Source organism: Acartia tonsa, chromosome 15 (genome assembly GCF_053477335.1).
Source record: "Acartia tonsa isolate MP-2025a chromosome 15, ASM5347733v1, whole genome shotgun sequence".
Lineage (NCBI taxonomy): Eukaryota > Metazoa > Arthropoda > Copepoda > Calanoida > Acartiidae > Acartia > Acartia tonsa.
Window position 1 is genome coordinate 17,591,098 of NC_137274.1, and position 17,281 is coordinate 17,608,378.

Sequence of the window (17,281 nt, forward strand, 5' to 3'; positions counted from 1 at the left end):
AAAATATGAAATTTTAGCTAAGTTTCAAAGTATTTTCTAGACCAGTTGTCTTTTGTTTTTCTTCTCTAGATGAATATACGAGTTGCATTGGGTAATAATAAGGCGCAGGCTTTTTATTTTGAACGATTCTATCAACTACAAGCTGAGAAAATTGACTTTGAGTAGAGGTAGGTGAAATGTCCACCAAAAGGCCAAAATAGACCACTGTGGGGTGGTGCTCTTTGCCTTGAAAGAGGGGGGGGGGGGGGGGGGGGGGCTGGTGAAAGAAAAAACTCAAGATGCTAATTTTGCCTAACAATTAAGGATACGATCCGGATTCTTGATTCGGATTATGTATTCCAAAATTGGCCAAAAATTGGGCGGTTTCCGGATTCGGATTGCCAACCCTATATAGATATACTCTAGAGAGAACAGTAATACTCTAGAGAGAGAACCTAACAGAGAACAGTAATACTCTAGAGAGAACCTAACAGAGAACAGTAATACTCTAGAGAGAGAACCTAACAGAGAACAGTAATACTCTAGAGAGAACCTAACAGAGAGCAGGAATGATGCCTACCTGTTATTAGGATAAGTACCATCACCATCAACAGCTGTAACGGACATGACAACAGTTCCCACGGGTTCATGTTCCAGAACTGCGCCTGAAAAATAGAAATAGAAGTTAAATTTGGAAATTTAAAATGTCTCAATGAGGAGGGTTATAAACCAGTCAAAAATCAGGGATCTAAATGAATAAGATTAAGGAGATAAATTGTTGCATATCCTTAAAATTAACCCAACTACAGATTACAATTAGTGGATGAAACGTTTGTACACTCGAATTAATAAACTAACTAATGAAAATTCCTTAAAGTCTTCAAAGTAGTGAATCGTGTATCATGTATGGCAACGTATTTCAAATTATTTAATATTAATATTCGTGAAAAATTGTCTGTAATACTAAGCTACACAAGATATTACATTATAGCTGAGAACTGGTTCTAATCCAGTGGATATTAATCTGTTAATAAGCCATACCGGAAAAGTATTTTAAAAGAGTAATAAATATTCCAAGCTGGCATCGAAACCGATAAATATCCGCTGGATTAGAACCGATTCTCTGCCTTACTATCCGCGCGGAAAGCTGCCTATAGTACGATTATTATCCAGAACCAATATAACTCCAAGAGGTTTCGTGATTTTATTAATATTGTTCGTATCCTTAGTTCCAGTGTGGCTTCAAACCGATGAATATCCGCTGGAATAAAACCGGGGAAACTTTGGGACTTTGTTGTTTTCATCCTTGACCCTGATGGTTAGCTTCAAAACCGATTAATATCCGCTGGATTAGAACCGGTTCTCCCCCTTAATATCCGCGGAAAGCTGTCTATAATACCTGGTTCAATGTTGACAAAGACAGGGACTTTGTTGTTCTCATCCTTGACCCTGATGGTGAGCTGTACTTCAGAGACAAGGTTCTCTCGGTTACCAACCTAATAATAATAATAATGATGATGTTTATTAGGTGCTGCCAGGTACCCCCTAGCTTAGGAGATATCACATGCGTTACTATCAATTGCTGCTATCCATCGACAATTTAGAGTTCACATTATGAAATTTTATCTCATAGAAACAAACGAATGAACCTTCACAGGATAAATCAAAGATCTAAAGGGATAAAACAATGGCCGATAAATTGGTGTTCACCCCCAATGATGTTATTAATAATATCACAAAATTACCCCTTTCTGTAGATTACAATTAGTGGTTGAAACGTTTGGACGCTCAACTTAATAAACCAAACAAAAAAAAATTGTTAGGCCTAAGAATGAGAAAACGTTATAAGACTTTGGGGACTTGTATAATAAACAGCTCAATGTCCTCTCCCTCCCTATGTAATTTTGTACCTTGAGTGTAAGAATTTAGGTTTGGTTCTTTTCGTACTTACAGTGCACAATCCCTTTGCTATTAAAAATGCATACTCTATTTGCTCTTGTAACTGCATATTCCCTTTGCTCTTGTAAGTGCATACTCCCTTTGCCCTTTTAAGTGAACATTCCCTTTATTCTTGCAAGTTCACAATCCTTTTGCTCTTGTAAGTGCACACTCCCTTTGCTCTTGTCAGTGCACAATCCCTTTGCTCTTGTAAGTGTACACTCCCTTAGCTCTTGCAAGTTCACAATCCCTTTGCTCTTGTAAATGCACAATCCCTTTAATTTAATATCTTACCTTAAGTGTGAGAATATAGGATTGTTCTTTCTCGTACTTAAAGTGCATAAACCCATTGCTCTTGCAAGTGCTTATTCGCTTTGCTATCAAAAATGCATACTTTATTTGCTCTTGTAAGTGCATAATCCTCTTATATTAAAAATGCATACTTTATTTGCCCCTGAAAGTGCATACTCCTCTTTTGTTAAAAATGCACACTTTATTTGCTCTTGTAAGTGCACATTCCCTTTGCTCTTGTAAGTGCTTATTTCCTTTGCTCTTGCAAGTTCAAAACCCTTTGCTCTTGCAAGTTCACAATCCCTTTGCTCTTGTAAGTGCAGAATCCCTTTAATGTAATATCTTGCCTTTAATGTAAGAATATATGATTGTTCTTTCTCGTACTTTTAGTGCACAAACCCATTGCTCTTGCAAGTGCTTATTCGCTTTGCTATCAAAATGCATACTTTATTTACTCTTATAAGTGCATATTCCCTTTGCTTTTTTACGTGCATATTCCCTTTGCCCTTTTAAGTGAACATTCCCTTTATTCTTGCAAGTTCACAATCCCTTTGCTCTTGAAAGTGCACAATCCCTTTGCTCTTGAAAGTGCACAATCCCTTTGCTCTTGTAAGTGCACAATCCCTTTAATGTAATATCTTACCTTGAGTGTGAGAATATAAGATTGTTCCTTCTCGTACTCCAAAGGTTTACTCAAGTATATGTTAACTTTCTGGTCGTTTTTCTCATCCGGCAGAGCTCTGCAAAGAAAAAGATTGTTAAAAAACGTCAGGTATAAGACATGGCCGATTTGTTAATGTACTTCCCCAATGATGATACACAAAATTACACTTTCTATAGATTACAATTAGTGGTTAACACTCAACTTAATGAACCAACTAATTAAAAATTCATTAAAAACAAGAATGAAAGCATCCACAAAGTTAAGATTCTAGATTTTATTTTTATTTTCATTTCAAAGTAATTAAAGGAAGATTTTTAGTCAAAAGATTAAAATTTCAAAAACTACTGAAACGATTGAGTTCTTCGGTTAATGGAGGTCCTCTGGTGGTTTTAAGCTAGATGGTTTTATGCTATTTTTCACTGGATCGCTACCCATTCGAACAAAGCGTCCCTAGGCGCTAAGGATGCAGCTACTAGTAAATAATAGTGTGTTTTACTACACAGAACAGCCTAAAACCAGACAAAAAGATATACTTACATCAAGCTACTTTAAAACATAAAAACATAAAAAACATTTATTCAGTGACAGATTACGCCCCGTCTTACGAAGCAGTACATACAATAGTACACCAAGCTACTGCTTAGTACCAGGTGTACTTTACAATTTTTCATAATATTTATAAAATTAAATTGCATGACTAACACTAGATGTTATGTGTGGCACTGATTAGGCTTCCCTAAAAGTAGGAATATGCGTATCCGAGATGTTTGCATTGCCTTTTTTAGGTTGGCATTAAGTTAATAAGAAAAATAAGAAATAATAATGTCAAAATAAATGTAGGTAAAATTAAATGGACAGGGGAAAAAGAGAAGGAAAGAAGGGTTACAACAAATTCTAAGGCTAGTTTTTCTTAAATTTTAAAATCATTTCTGTAATCAATAATGTAAGGTTTTTAATAAATCCAGGCAAATCAATATATTTTAAGTACATTCATTACATTCTTCAATATTACATATAGATTTAAAAAGTTCATCTTTAAGATTTAATGCAAATGTTTTTTTAGGAATATTCTCATTTAAAAGATCTTTTTCATGACAAAAATTATTCCATAGTCTTTGAAATGAAAAGAATGGAAACCTTTCAATTTTTTTAAATTTGGCTATTGGAATATAAAACTCACTAGAATTTCTTAGTTGTCTCTGATTTCTTAGATTATTTCTAATCCATACACCATCAAAAGAATTTGGTAGCCTCCAGCGAATAAAATCATAAAAAAATAGTAGTTTTGTATAAATAGATAGCTCCTTAATAGGCAAAACATTAATTTTCCTTTAAATATAAACAGGGATCTAAAGGGATAAGACAATGGACGATTAATAGATTAACATCCCTAATGATGATTAATCTATTGACGGAAAAGTTTGGACACTACTTGTTTGGAATAAATCAATTGAATAAAAAGTATCCAAAGTTTTAGAGCCCACGAAAAGATAACATTGTTATAAAACTTTGGGTATCTGTCCAATTTACAGTCCAATGATTTCTCCGTCCCTGGATATATAGAATATTTGATATAAACGGTTACAGCTAATTACCAGTGATCTGAAGGGATAAGACAATGGCCGATAAATTAATTGATGTACATCCCCCAATAATGATACACAAAACTATCCCCTTTTGTAGATTAAAATTTGTGGTTAAAACGTTTGAACACTCAACTTAATGAATCAACCAATCAAAATTCCCCAAAGATGTTAAGCAAACGTAAAGAAAACGTTATTATAAAACTTTGGGTACTAGTGTAATAAACAGTCCATTGTCCCCCCTCTCTCTCTATAATGGGCTGTTTATTACACTAGTCCCCAAAGTTTGAAAATAAAGTTCTCTAATTTGTTGGCCTAACAACTTTGTTTTTTTTTTGTTGTAGAATTTTCATTATGTTGAGTGTCCATATGTTTAACCACTAATTGTAATCTAGAGATGTGGTTATTTTGTGTATTATCATTGTGGATGTACATCAATTTATCAGCTATTGTCTTATCCCTTTATATTGCTGCCCTTGTATGCATGTTGTATTTTATTTCCGTTTGTTTGTCTCATGTCATGTTCACACAGAGTTCAACCAATCTTTTGTACAGTTGTAACGTGTCCGTCTGTCTGTCTGTATATTAGTCCGTTTGTCTATCCGTAAGTATATTGTCCATCAGTCTGTCTGTCTGTCCGTATATTTGTCTGACAGTCTAAAAGTATATTTGTCTGTCTCTCTTTCTGTTCATAAGTATATTTGTCCTTCTGTCTGTCTATCAATAAGTATATTTGTCCGTCTGTCTGTCTGTCCATAAGTATATTTGTCCTTATGTCTGTCTTTCCAAAAGTGCATTTGTCCGTATGTATGTCTTCTATATGTACATTTGTCCATCTGTCCATAAGTGTATTTGTCCGTCTGTCTGTCTATCCAAAAGTATATTTGTCTGTCTGTCCATAAGTTTAATTGTCCGTCTGTCTGTCTATCCAAAAGTATATTTGTCTGTCTGTCCATATGTTTATTTGTTCATCTGTCTGTCTATCCATAAGTATATTTGTCTGTCTGTCCATAAGAATATTTGTCCTTCTGTCCGTCCGTACATTCGTCCGTCTGTCTGTTTGTAAAATAGAGATAACCAAAAAACATTATGACTAAATTAGGAGAATAGTCTCAGACCTGTCATTGGTTCAAACATTTTACAGATTTGAGTATGTATAATTTTTTTCCATTTCGTACGCATTATGAGGCAGCTATAAATTGTCGCATTTCTTAGGGTAAATCTTTTTATGGGGTAAAATATACCGTGAAGCACATAACAAACCACATGACAAGTTAGTTGTGACTAATTAAATTTCTTAGGATAAAGTAAGCTTTTTAAAAATTGACGAAAACTGGAGTCAGATAGATTATTCTTTTGTATGAAATTATAAGACAAAAATACTATTTTAATAAAGATTTCATGATTTTTTGTTGCATATTACTTTTAATTACAACTTAACATCTGCTCCATAACTTTTTGTCTGTTTGTCCATACATTTTTTAATGCTTCGCTACTTATGGATGTTGTCTTCCTTGTTTAAATACATCCGCTGATCTCTTAGAATCCAGGGATCCAAAGGGATAAGACAATGGAAGATAAATAAATGTACATCCCCAATGATTATATACAAAATTATCACTTCTGTAGATTAAAATTAGTGGTTGAAACGTTTGGAAACTCAACGTAATATACCAACCTATCAATATCAATAAAAGTCCCCAAAGTTATTGAGAAAAAACATTAAATATTGTAAAACTTTGGGGACTTGTGTAATTAACAGCACATTGACTCTTCCCTCTCTGCTTAAAATCGCATACACTCCAGGGAGGGAGGGGATATTGGTCTGTGTATTACACTAAACCCGAAAATTTTATAGCGTTTTCTAATTCATTGGCTTAACAACTTCAGGGACTTTTTAATTTTAATTAAATGGTTTAATAAGTTAAGTGTACAAACATTTCAACCACTATTTGTCATATACAGAAGATTTTGTGTACAATCATTGAGGATGTACATCAATTTATCGGCCATTGTCTTATCCCTTTAGATCCTTTAGATTTAGCATACACACACACACACACACACACACACACACACACACACACACACACACACAAACAAACAAACAACAGACACACACACAAACAAACAAACAACAGACACACACACACACACACACACACACAAACAAACAAACAAACAAACACACAACAGACAACAGACACACACACACAAACAAATAAAACACACACAACAGACAAACAAACAGACACACACACAAACTAACACATGCATACAAGGATAAAAACAAACATAAAAGCGAAACCCAACAATTTAAATATTGGCACAAAAATTTTAAATCGAAAGGAAAAAATTGCTGAAATGTATAATACAATGGCCGATAAATTGATGTACATCCCCAACGATGATATACAAAATTACTTCTTCTGTATATTACGATTAGTGGTTGAAACGTAAGAACACTAAACTTATGGAACTAACTAATCAAAGTGTAATAAACAGACCATTACATACCTACAATTTACATTGCAAAAATGCTTATTTGATAATGCCCTATTAAAAAAAAAATTATGCAATTTTCAATGCATAATTTCCATAATTCCTTTTCTTAATATCAATATTTAAACCTTCACAGGACCTATGAGAAGCAATACTGTAAGAAGAACCTTATCGGTTCAGCGGTTAGCGAAATCCTTAGGTACACACATATACAGATCCCTTTTAACTTTATTATAAGGATTTCTGTATAACAGTTAATCGTTCTTAAAACTTTCTAGTAAGGCTTAGTAACTATTATTATCAACTGGAATAGAACCGGTTGTGAGCCATACTGAAAAATCGTGCAGAGCAATTTAATTACAGTTATGTTCGCCGGATCCTTAGCAATCTTAGGACTAACAAAACTGTAGTTAATCTTAAAATTGTTCGTTTAACACCCGCGGAAAGCTATTTAAATCACGATGCGATAAATACTTATATTTTTCTTTTTTATATACAGCTGTGAGAGAGAGGGTACAATGGGCTGTTTACTAAACACTAATCCCCAATGTTTAATAATAACGTATACTTATTCATTAATACAACTTTGGGGCCTTTTGATTGGTTAATTGAATGTTGAAACGTTTCTACCATTAATATTAATCTATAGAAGGGGCAATTTTGTGTAAGATCATTGGGGATGTACATCAGCAATTTGTCTTATCCCTTAAATCCCTGCTTTGTTCAAAATTGTTTCAAATTTTTGGGTGTGGCCTGTTTAAGGAATTAGGCAGAACAAAACAGTCAGGGATATAAAGGGATAAGACAATGGCTGATAAATTCATTTACATCCCCAATGTTGATACACACACAAAATTTGATTACAATTAGTGGCTAAACCGTTTGGACTCTCAACTTCATGAACCAAATAATCAAAATTCAATAAGCGTCCCCAAAGTTGTTAAGCCAACAAATATGAAAATGATATTATAAAACTTTGGGGACTAGTTTGATAAACAGCCCAATGTCCCCTCCCTCCCTCCCTGAAAAACTGTGGAGGCAGAATCATGCATCTAGAAGTTGAAAGTCACCCCCCCCCCCCCTCCCTCAACATAAAACGGCATTAAATATTAATGGCGTGCCTGTCTGTGTGTAATACTTAACTTTATTTGTTTTAAAAGAAAAGAATAGTTATTTCTCGCATCGTATTATAAACAGCTTTCCGTGGATATAAAATGGCATCTCGGGGCTAAAAAAAACTGGTTTTTAGTCTTATGATTGTACATTTTTATATTCGTAGAAAACTGGATATAATACGATGTTAGACATAATTTTTTCGTATGGATGAGAAAGGGTTCTCATCGGATTAAAGAGAAAAGAAATTTTTTCCAGTGGCGATTTCTCTTGGAAAGGTGGAGGTAACCTCCATCAAAATAGTTAAAAGCCATCTTTTACAGAAGCTTCACTGTAAAGAAGAACCAAGTCGGTTCAGCGGTTAGCATGATGTTTAACTACAGATAGACATCCTGTTACTTTAATATTAGGATGGGGGGGGGGGGGGGGGGTAGTATACTTGGTTAAAAAAGATTTTGCCAATGATAATATTCAATGCAATGGTAGCTAAGTCAAGTTTTTATACAATTTACTTTGTTTGTCCGGCCTTAAAAAAATTATTACAAATACTAGCTTAGGCAGGGAGGGAGGGAGGGGACAATGTGCTGTTTATTACACTAGTCCCTTAAGTTTTATAGTAACGTTTTCTTATTCGTTGGCTTAACTACTTTGCGGACTTTTATTGAATTTTGATATGTTGATTCATAAAGTTAAGTGTCCAAAACTAGCTTCAACCACTCATTGTAATGTACAGAAGGCGTAATTTTGTGAATCACCATTGGGGATGTACATCAATTCATTGGCCATTGTCTTATCCCTTTAGATCCATGATCCCCTCCCCCCATTTAAGTGCCCCAAGAGGCGTAGCCACTAGTTCTAATATAAAGCTTTGAATATGAATTTGCTTAATTTTACAAAGATCCTTTGCTCCTCTGCATATCATGAAACTTGCTAATATAAAGACGTCTTATAAACAGTTAAAATCCTTTCAAAAATTTGCTCTCTTTCATAAAACGGTGAATTATAGCAGGGATCTAAAGGGATATGACAATGGCTGATAATTTGATTTTCATCTCAAATTATGAGACACAAAATTAGTGGTAGAAAAGTTTAGACACACATCTTAATGAACCAACCAAACAAAATTCAATAAAAGTCCCAAAAGTTGTTAAGACAACGAATAAGAAAAAGGTATTAAAAAACTTTTGGGACTAGTGTAATAAAAAGTGTCTCCGCCCTCCCTGGATTAGAATATACAGTAAATTAAAAATATTATTTTTGAATAGTTATTTATCGCATCCAATCCTATCAATATTAACAGCTTTCCACTGATATAAAAAATATAAGAGAGATTGTTAGAACATGGGGGAATTCTTTGGCATGAAACAGGCGCAATTTATAACCATTATAAACAGATAGTCTTCCATACAAAGGTCGTGCAATCAAAGTGTTGGTTGTTTGAAGGGCGTTTACCTTTTTAAGTTAATATATCATCATGAACTTCATTAAGCAAGATTTGGTTAAGAGATGCATCAAAATAAGATCTAGTTGTATATGCTATGCTTTTGTAAACATATTTGATGATTCACCATTTTTCACACCGTAGCATCAGAAGTCAAAATAAATTACGTGTGTTCATATTTCAATCATCAAAAGATATTTAGAATCATGTAGGCTTTAAAGGGTGGATTTTTATCAAAACTAATGAATCTTTTTAAATTTTTGAAAAATAATTTTTACTGTGTGCGCCAGTAGCTTTTTTTTACCGTAACCAAATATTCATTTCCTATCATATATATGCAATGGAAAAGACTAGGTATAGACTATGCTTTTGTAAACGTATTTAATGATTCACCCCCTTTACACACCGTCGCAACGGAATCAAATTTTTTCTTTTAGCTAAATAGGGTAAGGGGGTCTATTTTCAGTAAGGGGCTAATCTCGGTAATTTCGACAACTAAGTATCGATATCTGACCTGAAAGTGCTTCCAAAATTAGTTTGTTCAGTCCACACACACACACATACACACACACACACACACAAACACACAATCACACAGACACATACACACACACACACAAACACACACACACACACAGACAACTAATAATATGTAACCTGAAAGTGCTTCCAGAATTAGTTTGTTCAGTTCTACCAATATTCAACAAGACAGACAGACAGAGACAGACACAGAGACAGACAGACACACAGACAGACACATACTTACACACACACACACACACAGACAACTAAGTATCCATATATAACCTGAAAGTGCTTCCAGAATTTGTCTAATCAATATTCAACTCTAACAGACAGACAGAGACAGACAGAGACAGACAGAGACAGACAGACATACAGAAAGACAGACAGACATACAGACAACTAACTAATAATATGTAACCTGAAAGTGCTTCCAGAATTAGTTTGTTCAGTTCTACCAATATTCAACTCAAAGAAAACCGTAGGATCCCCTGAAATTAAAAAAAATAGATAAGTTTAAGCACATAAGTGCGATTATATTTATTAGCAGTAGGAGTTTTACGAGATAAAAAATGAGTAGAAAAAAAAAAAAAATTAAATTGAAGCTAGAAGGAGAGAAGGTTGCAAAGTTCCAACGCTAATGGAAAAAATAACTACCATCTTTTCTTTACTTCTATATATTAAAAACTAAAATTCAAATTGGAGGATCGACTTGCACCCCCCCCCCCCAGTGTTGCGGAGCCAGGAGCCGTCTGCGCCTAATTTTGCTGTAGCCGGAGCCGTAATTTTCGTTAAAACTCTGTTTTGTCATGTGCAAAAGGCCCCTTTTAAGTTTTCAAGTCCTTTTTTTTATCAGAAATTGAACTTTTAAAACCTTCTAAAGTCAAAATTAGACGTGGGGAAAAAAATATGTCAAGCTTTAGGTCGGAGCCGGAGCCGCCATCATCACAGACAGCTCCGCAGAGCCAGAACCGCACCAAAATCAAACGGCTCCGCAACGCTGCCCCCCCCCCCTCCCCTATTTCCCACAAGGGACACAGCCTCTAATCCTATTTTATATAAAGTAATACCCAAGGTTTTGTAGCTTAAGATTTTGATAACCACTGAACCGATTGAGTTATCCTTTCAGGGAAGCTTTACATATGTCCCAGGGTGGTTTTCAGCTATTTTATTTTTAGATTTGTTTAAGTCTATTTTTAGTAGCGAAGCTACTCTATAATTCACTTTGTCCGTCCGTCAGTCCGTCAGTCCGTCAGTCCGTCAGTCCGTCAGTCCGTCAGTCAGTCCGTAACGCTATGGGGGAAATTGGATTTACTCAGCTCCTATAAAAGATAGAATGCTGAAATTTTTTGACAACATTCCCATCATTAAGGAGCACAATTGACTATAAAACATCATTGGCGTTCGGATCGATTTTTAGCAGGTTTTAGGCTATTTTTATATTTTTCACATTTTTCTCCATATCTTCAGTGTTTATGGTCCGATTATCAAAATTTTTTCAGTTACAGATATCAAAATTAAATTTCCCGTCGTTTAAAGGAACGACCATGAAGGCCAGACTGCCTTTTTAGCAGGTTTTAGGCTATTTTTATATTTTTCACATTTTTCTCCATATCTTCAGTGTTTATGGTCCGATTTTCAAAATTTTTTCAGTTATAGATATCAAAATTAAATTTCCCGTCTTTTAAAGAAAACAATCATGACGGCCAGACTGCCTTTTTAGCAGGTTTTAGGCTGTTTTTTATATATTTAACATTTTTCTCCATATCTTCAGTGTTTATAGTCCGATTTTCAAAATTTTTCAGTTATATATATCAAAAATAAATTTCCCGTCTTTTAAACAAAGTAACCATGACGGCCAGACTGCCTTTTTGGCAGGTTTTAGGCTATTTTTATATATTTAACACTTTTTTTCCATATCTTCAGTGTATATGGTCCGATTTTCCAAATTTTTTAAGTTAAGGATTTAAAAATTAAATTTTTTGTCGTTTTAATAAAACAACCATGACGGCCAGACTGCCTTTTATCAGGTTTTTGGCTATTTTTATATGTTTTACATATTTCCCCATATCTTTGTTTATTTTGATGCAATTTTCAAACTTTTATGGGATATCAGTATCAAAATAATTTTTCCCATTGTTATGAGCATCTTTAATATAATTTACTTTGACCATCGTCATCATGCAAAATAAAACAAGGTTTCATGTTTATTTTATCCAAAAAATCTATTCTTGATTTTAGTAAAAACCTTTTAAATCTACCTGTACGTATTCCCATCGACGATTTTTTGTGCTTCGCTACTTATGGATGTTGTCATCCTTGTTATTTTCTTATTGATTGATGCTGGCGGCGATTTTAATCAATGATCTAATAGTCATATACCTAGTTTGCTTCCCAGTTTTTAAAATTTAATAAAATCTTTAAAATTGACGATTTTATGTTCATTTGTTTACAATTTAGAAAAAGTCCGAGGATATGTGGCGCACCCTGTAGATAGATAGTTAGATATATAGATATCTAAATAGATAGGTGTATATATTACTAACCTGGAATCTGAGACTCTAGATAGATAGCGAGATAGATAGATATATAGATATCTAAATAGATAGGCGCCTGTATTACTGACCTGAAATCTGAGACTATAGATAGATACATAAATAGTTATCTAAACAGATAGGTGTCTGTATTACTGACCTGGAATCTGAGACTCTGCCACAAAACTTGCTATAGGAGTGTTGAAGTCTTTGTACATCTCCGATAGTTCTATCACAGTATTGGGATTCTAAAAAAATAACATCATTTTAAATGGACGTACGGACATTAAAATTATGATTTCAGAAGTGCTAGGTACACTTTCTAAATTATACCTTACTGTTCCAAGAATCAGCAGGCAAAATTTGGAGACGATATGACAATTCTAACATGTCTATTAACGAAAAGAGCTAACCGTTACGATACGGACGGGCTGAGACTAACTAAAGAAATGCTTCGCTTTTAAAAATCAACATGTTTTAAATTGACGTACGGACATTAAGATAATGCAATGACTTTGGAATTGCTTCGCTTTTTAAATCGTACCTATCTATTATAGGAATCAACATGCCAAGTTTAAGGGCAATAGGACAATTCTAACCCTAATTGTAGAATAGGTTGGCTTTTAAAATCCAATTTTAAAGTAATAGTTATTTAAAAAGATGATGTTCAAGCAAAAATTGTTATTTATGTTATTAAATTTATAATATCCATTGATAATCAGCAAATTAAAGTGCTTTTTAATTGTTATAATAACAATTAGTCAGGGGGGACGGGAAGGGCAATGGTACCCAAAGTTTTAAAAATATGATCTCTTGAAAACTTTGGGTACATTAATTAAATCTCAATGTGTTCAAACTTTCCAATCAATGATTTTACTGAAGGGGTAATTTTGTTTTAAAAATTGGTATTGTACATTTATTTATCGTCAATTGTCTAATCCCTTTAAATCTCTGCAATTATTAGTTGATTGTTATACAGCAGGGAAAAGGGAATGCGATTATGTGATTCTGATAAACAATTCTAATGGAAAATTTCCCCACAACCCTTTTCTCTTTTTCTCTCCTTTTTACCCACTCCCCTTCAGTTACATAAAACAAGTTATACGCCAACTTTACCCAAACAAAATATTTAGTTTTGCAGCAATTTCAATTGGAATCAATTGGCTGGCTATACAGAAATAAACATTTTTCTCGTATTCATTCGAATCCGGTGGATAGGAACCGGTTCTTATCCATACGAAAAAACTATGTCTAGCATCGTATTATATCCAGCTTTCTACGAATATAAAAATGTACAATCATAAGATTAAAACCAGTTTTTTTTTAGCCGGTGCCTCCGGTACCTCGGGGCTAAAAAACTAGTTTTAATCTCATAATTGTACAATTACATTCTATATCCGCAGAAAGCGGTTTATAATACGATGAAAGAAATAACTATTATACGGAGCATTAGAAAGATTATCATTAACCTTATTAGTTGTTAATGTTGACATCGAAAAACCTTAAAATCTTTAAAAATTAAACCCAATCTTCATGGGAATCATTTTGATTTCCTCCAAAGTAAAGAAAATTATTGTGCTTTAAACGTGCGAACGTTTAGACGTACATACACTTAGTATCAAAGAGAAGCTTTGCTTAAAATAATAATATAATATACCTAATAAATTGCGCAATTAAATAAAAATTAACAAAAATTCTTAGGGTAGTGCGGGGTTAATGCGGTAGGGGGGTCTAATTCCGGTCACTCGACCAACTTTTTTAAAACCGTTTTTTAACGGTGTTCTAAACGTTTGCGAGAGATCTTCAGAAAAGCAAAGTTGTAGTTTATTGCCTATACTTTCATTTCTTACTTCAGCAAATTTTAGTCAGATCACTCCTTCTATGATTTTTTTGCCCTCAAAAAGTTGCAAAAAATTTGCAAAAAAAAAATTTCAAAATAGGCCATGTTCAATCTAAAATTGTGAAAAAATGGTAAATCCTATTGACCCCCGGGTTTTTGTAAAATGAAAGATATGGCATTCATTTATCGTTTGCAATTGGAGGCGTTGTTCTAACTTGATTTTTTCATAATTTTTTTTTCGTCTCAAAAAAAGGGTCTATTCCGGTCACTTTTTTTTATTACTGTATTTATAACTGTATAATGCCCTAATGTTTTATTTAGGTGATCTGGAAGCATAAACAACCTAAATGCATGACCTAAGCTTTAATCATTGCCTTGCCTGTTGTGTGATGTACATTACAAGTCATTTTACTGCTTGTATTATGTCATGTTTTGTTGCCTAAGCTTTTCAATTTGTAAAGACATTAAAAAATTTTCAGACACATTTTTATAGTAATGGGAAGAGTATATCACCCAAAGGAACGCCTTAAATATTTTCCTGAAGATGTATCAGCTGCATTGGCTCATGTAAGAAGGGGTATGTCTATTAGAAAGACTGCTAGAAGATTTAAAATTCCATATGAAACCCTTGCATCTTTTTCGTATAAGAGGGTGTTCGAGATTTTTGCGCGGTTTGGATTTTTTATGTCAAATCGGCTAGGATTAAGCTAGAAAGGTGTTTAAGGTGTCTATAGAAAGCTCTTTCCATGTCTTAACAAAAACTCCCCAAGATATGGGTTCTATCTCCAAGATTTAGAGTACATATTCAAGATTTTGCATTTTCAAAATTCCTGTTGCATAAAATGTGTTGAAATATTAGAGTTAGACCCCATATCATTTCGAGTTAATTGTCAGGCATGTAATTTTGCATCTTTAGACACCTTAACCACCCTTGTAGGTCAATCCTAGCCAATTTGAGACAAGAAAAAATGTATCAAAAACTGCTGTCAAAACTGGCAGGATTTTTAAAATTAAAAATTTTTTGGGAAAAAATCACTTTTTTCAAGAAATTCCAAGACCTGCGAATCAGAAATTGCCTCTAATTTATGTATAAAGCTTAAAAAACCTAATCATATAATTAAAAAGTATGATTTTTTTAAAAAGTTTGCATGAAAAAAGTCTATGATTTTTTTTGCGATTTTACCGACTTTTTTAAAATGGGCAAAATGTGGTCAAAAAATTTTCTGATCTGCATGCGACTAGTACCGTTAGAAAGCTAATGACCTCAGCTTTCTACTCATAGTTTAAACTGTTAAAAAAAAATATTTTAAGGGGGTGTTCCACCCCCCCAAAGTCAACTGACCGAAATAGCCCCACCGGTGGGGTTATTCCGGTATAGGCCAACCGCCGCCCTTAAAACCGATTTTTGACCAACTTTTAGTTGCGAGATCTTAACGGGACCAAGACAGGCTTCTTCGTTATTGCCATATCTTTCATTTGCACTCTTAAAAACCGGTAAAAGTTTTTGGGAAGTATGTCTTTTTTTAAGTTGAAGCAAAAAATTGACCGGAATAACCCCGCACTACCCTACTCATCAAAAAAACAAAAAAAACAATGAAACATATTTCCAGTAAGGCTTCAAAACAGATTAATATCCGCTGGATTAGAAGCGGTTCGCAGCCATACTGAAAAATCATGTATAGCATCGTATTACAATATTAAAATAAAAAAAAATAATAGTTATTTCTCGCATCGTATTATAAACAGCTTTCCGCGGATATAGAATGTACAATTAAAAGATTAAAACCAGTTTTTTAGCCCCGAGATGACGAAGGCGCCGGCTAAAAAAGTGGTTTTAATCTTATGAATGTACATTTTTCGTAAAAAGCTAGATATAATTAATAGACTATAAAAGTTTTAAAGATTTTTAATCAATATAATAGATTTGAAATCTGCATAAAATTTTAAGGATTTTTTATAAAATTAGTTTTTTATATAATTCTTTATTTAAAGGCGCAAATACAAATTAAGTTAAATAATTTTGAGATCTGTGATTGGTGGATTGAAAACTATCTGCGCTCTGATTGGAGAAGCTTAAGTGACGTACATCATTCAACCAATTAGAGCGTAGGTAGTTTACAATCCAGCTATCCTATTGGTCAAAATTTATTAACTTAAATCGTATTTGCGCCTTTAAATAAAGAATTATATAAAAAACGAATTTTATAAAAAATTCTTAAAATTTTATGCAGATTTCAAATCTATTATATTGATTAAAAATCTTTAAAACTTTTATAGTCTAATAATTAATACGATGCGAGACATAGTTTTTTTTTCGTATGGATGAGAACCGGTTCCTATCCACCGGATTCGAATGAATACGAGAAATATACCAGTTTTGTTAGCTCGGGCCTCTGCTATCTGGTTTTAATCATATAATTTTTTGTTTTACAGACAGACATCCAGTTACTTTTATATAAGGATTTGTATAATTACAAGTGTAGGATCACGCTAACCACTGAACTGATATGGTTCTCCTTTACAGTAAGATCTTTACAGGTAGGTCTAGTGAAGGTTTATAACCAGAGGTGGATTCTTTAAAAAAGATTGCCCCACTAATCGCTTAGTGGGGCAAAATTGTTTTCGTGAAAAATCCTCCAAAATCACATAAAAATCTACAAAAATTAAATAAAATGTTATGTTTATAGCCCTTCTATGATTTTGTTTAATTTTTGTAGATTTTTAATGTGATTTTTGGTGGATTTTTCACGAAAACAATTTTGCCCCACTAAGCGATAAGTCGGGCAAATTTTTTTTAAGAATCCACCTCAGTTTGTGGAACGTACCCCTCCACTAAAACCCAGGGATCTAAAGGGATAAGACAATGGATGATAT

At 33.6% G+C, this 17,281-nt stretch overlaps 1 protein-coding gene across 3 annotated transcripts in view; it reads right to left on the bottom strand.

Moving 5' to 3' along the window:
• The window catches only part of LOC145307403 (DE-cadherin-like), a 61,372-nt gene that overhangs the window by 29,997 nt on the left and 14,094 nt on the right, over positions 1–17,281 (bottom strand). For all 3 annotated transcript variants that reach the window (XM_080149826.1, XM_080149825.1, XM_080149827.1), the window contains exons 10-14: positions 12,728–12,815; positions 10,455–10,524; positions 2,852–2,948; positions 1,379–1,475; positions 560–644 (exon numbers count right to left, since the gene is read on the bottom strand). In XM_080149826.1, the coding sequence (XP_080005952.1) occupies positions 560–644; positions 1,379–1,475; positions 2,852–2,948; positions 10,455–10,524; positions 12,728–12,815 (437 nt within the window). The remainder of the gene's footprint in view (positions 1–559; positions 645–1,378; positions 1,476–2,851; positions 2,949–10,454; positions 10,525–12,727; positions 12,816–17,281) is intronic.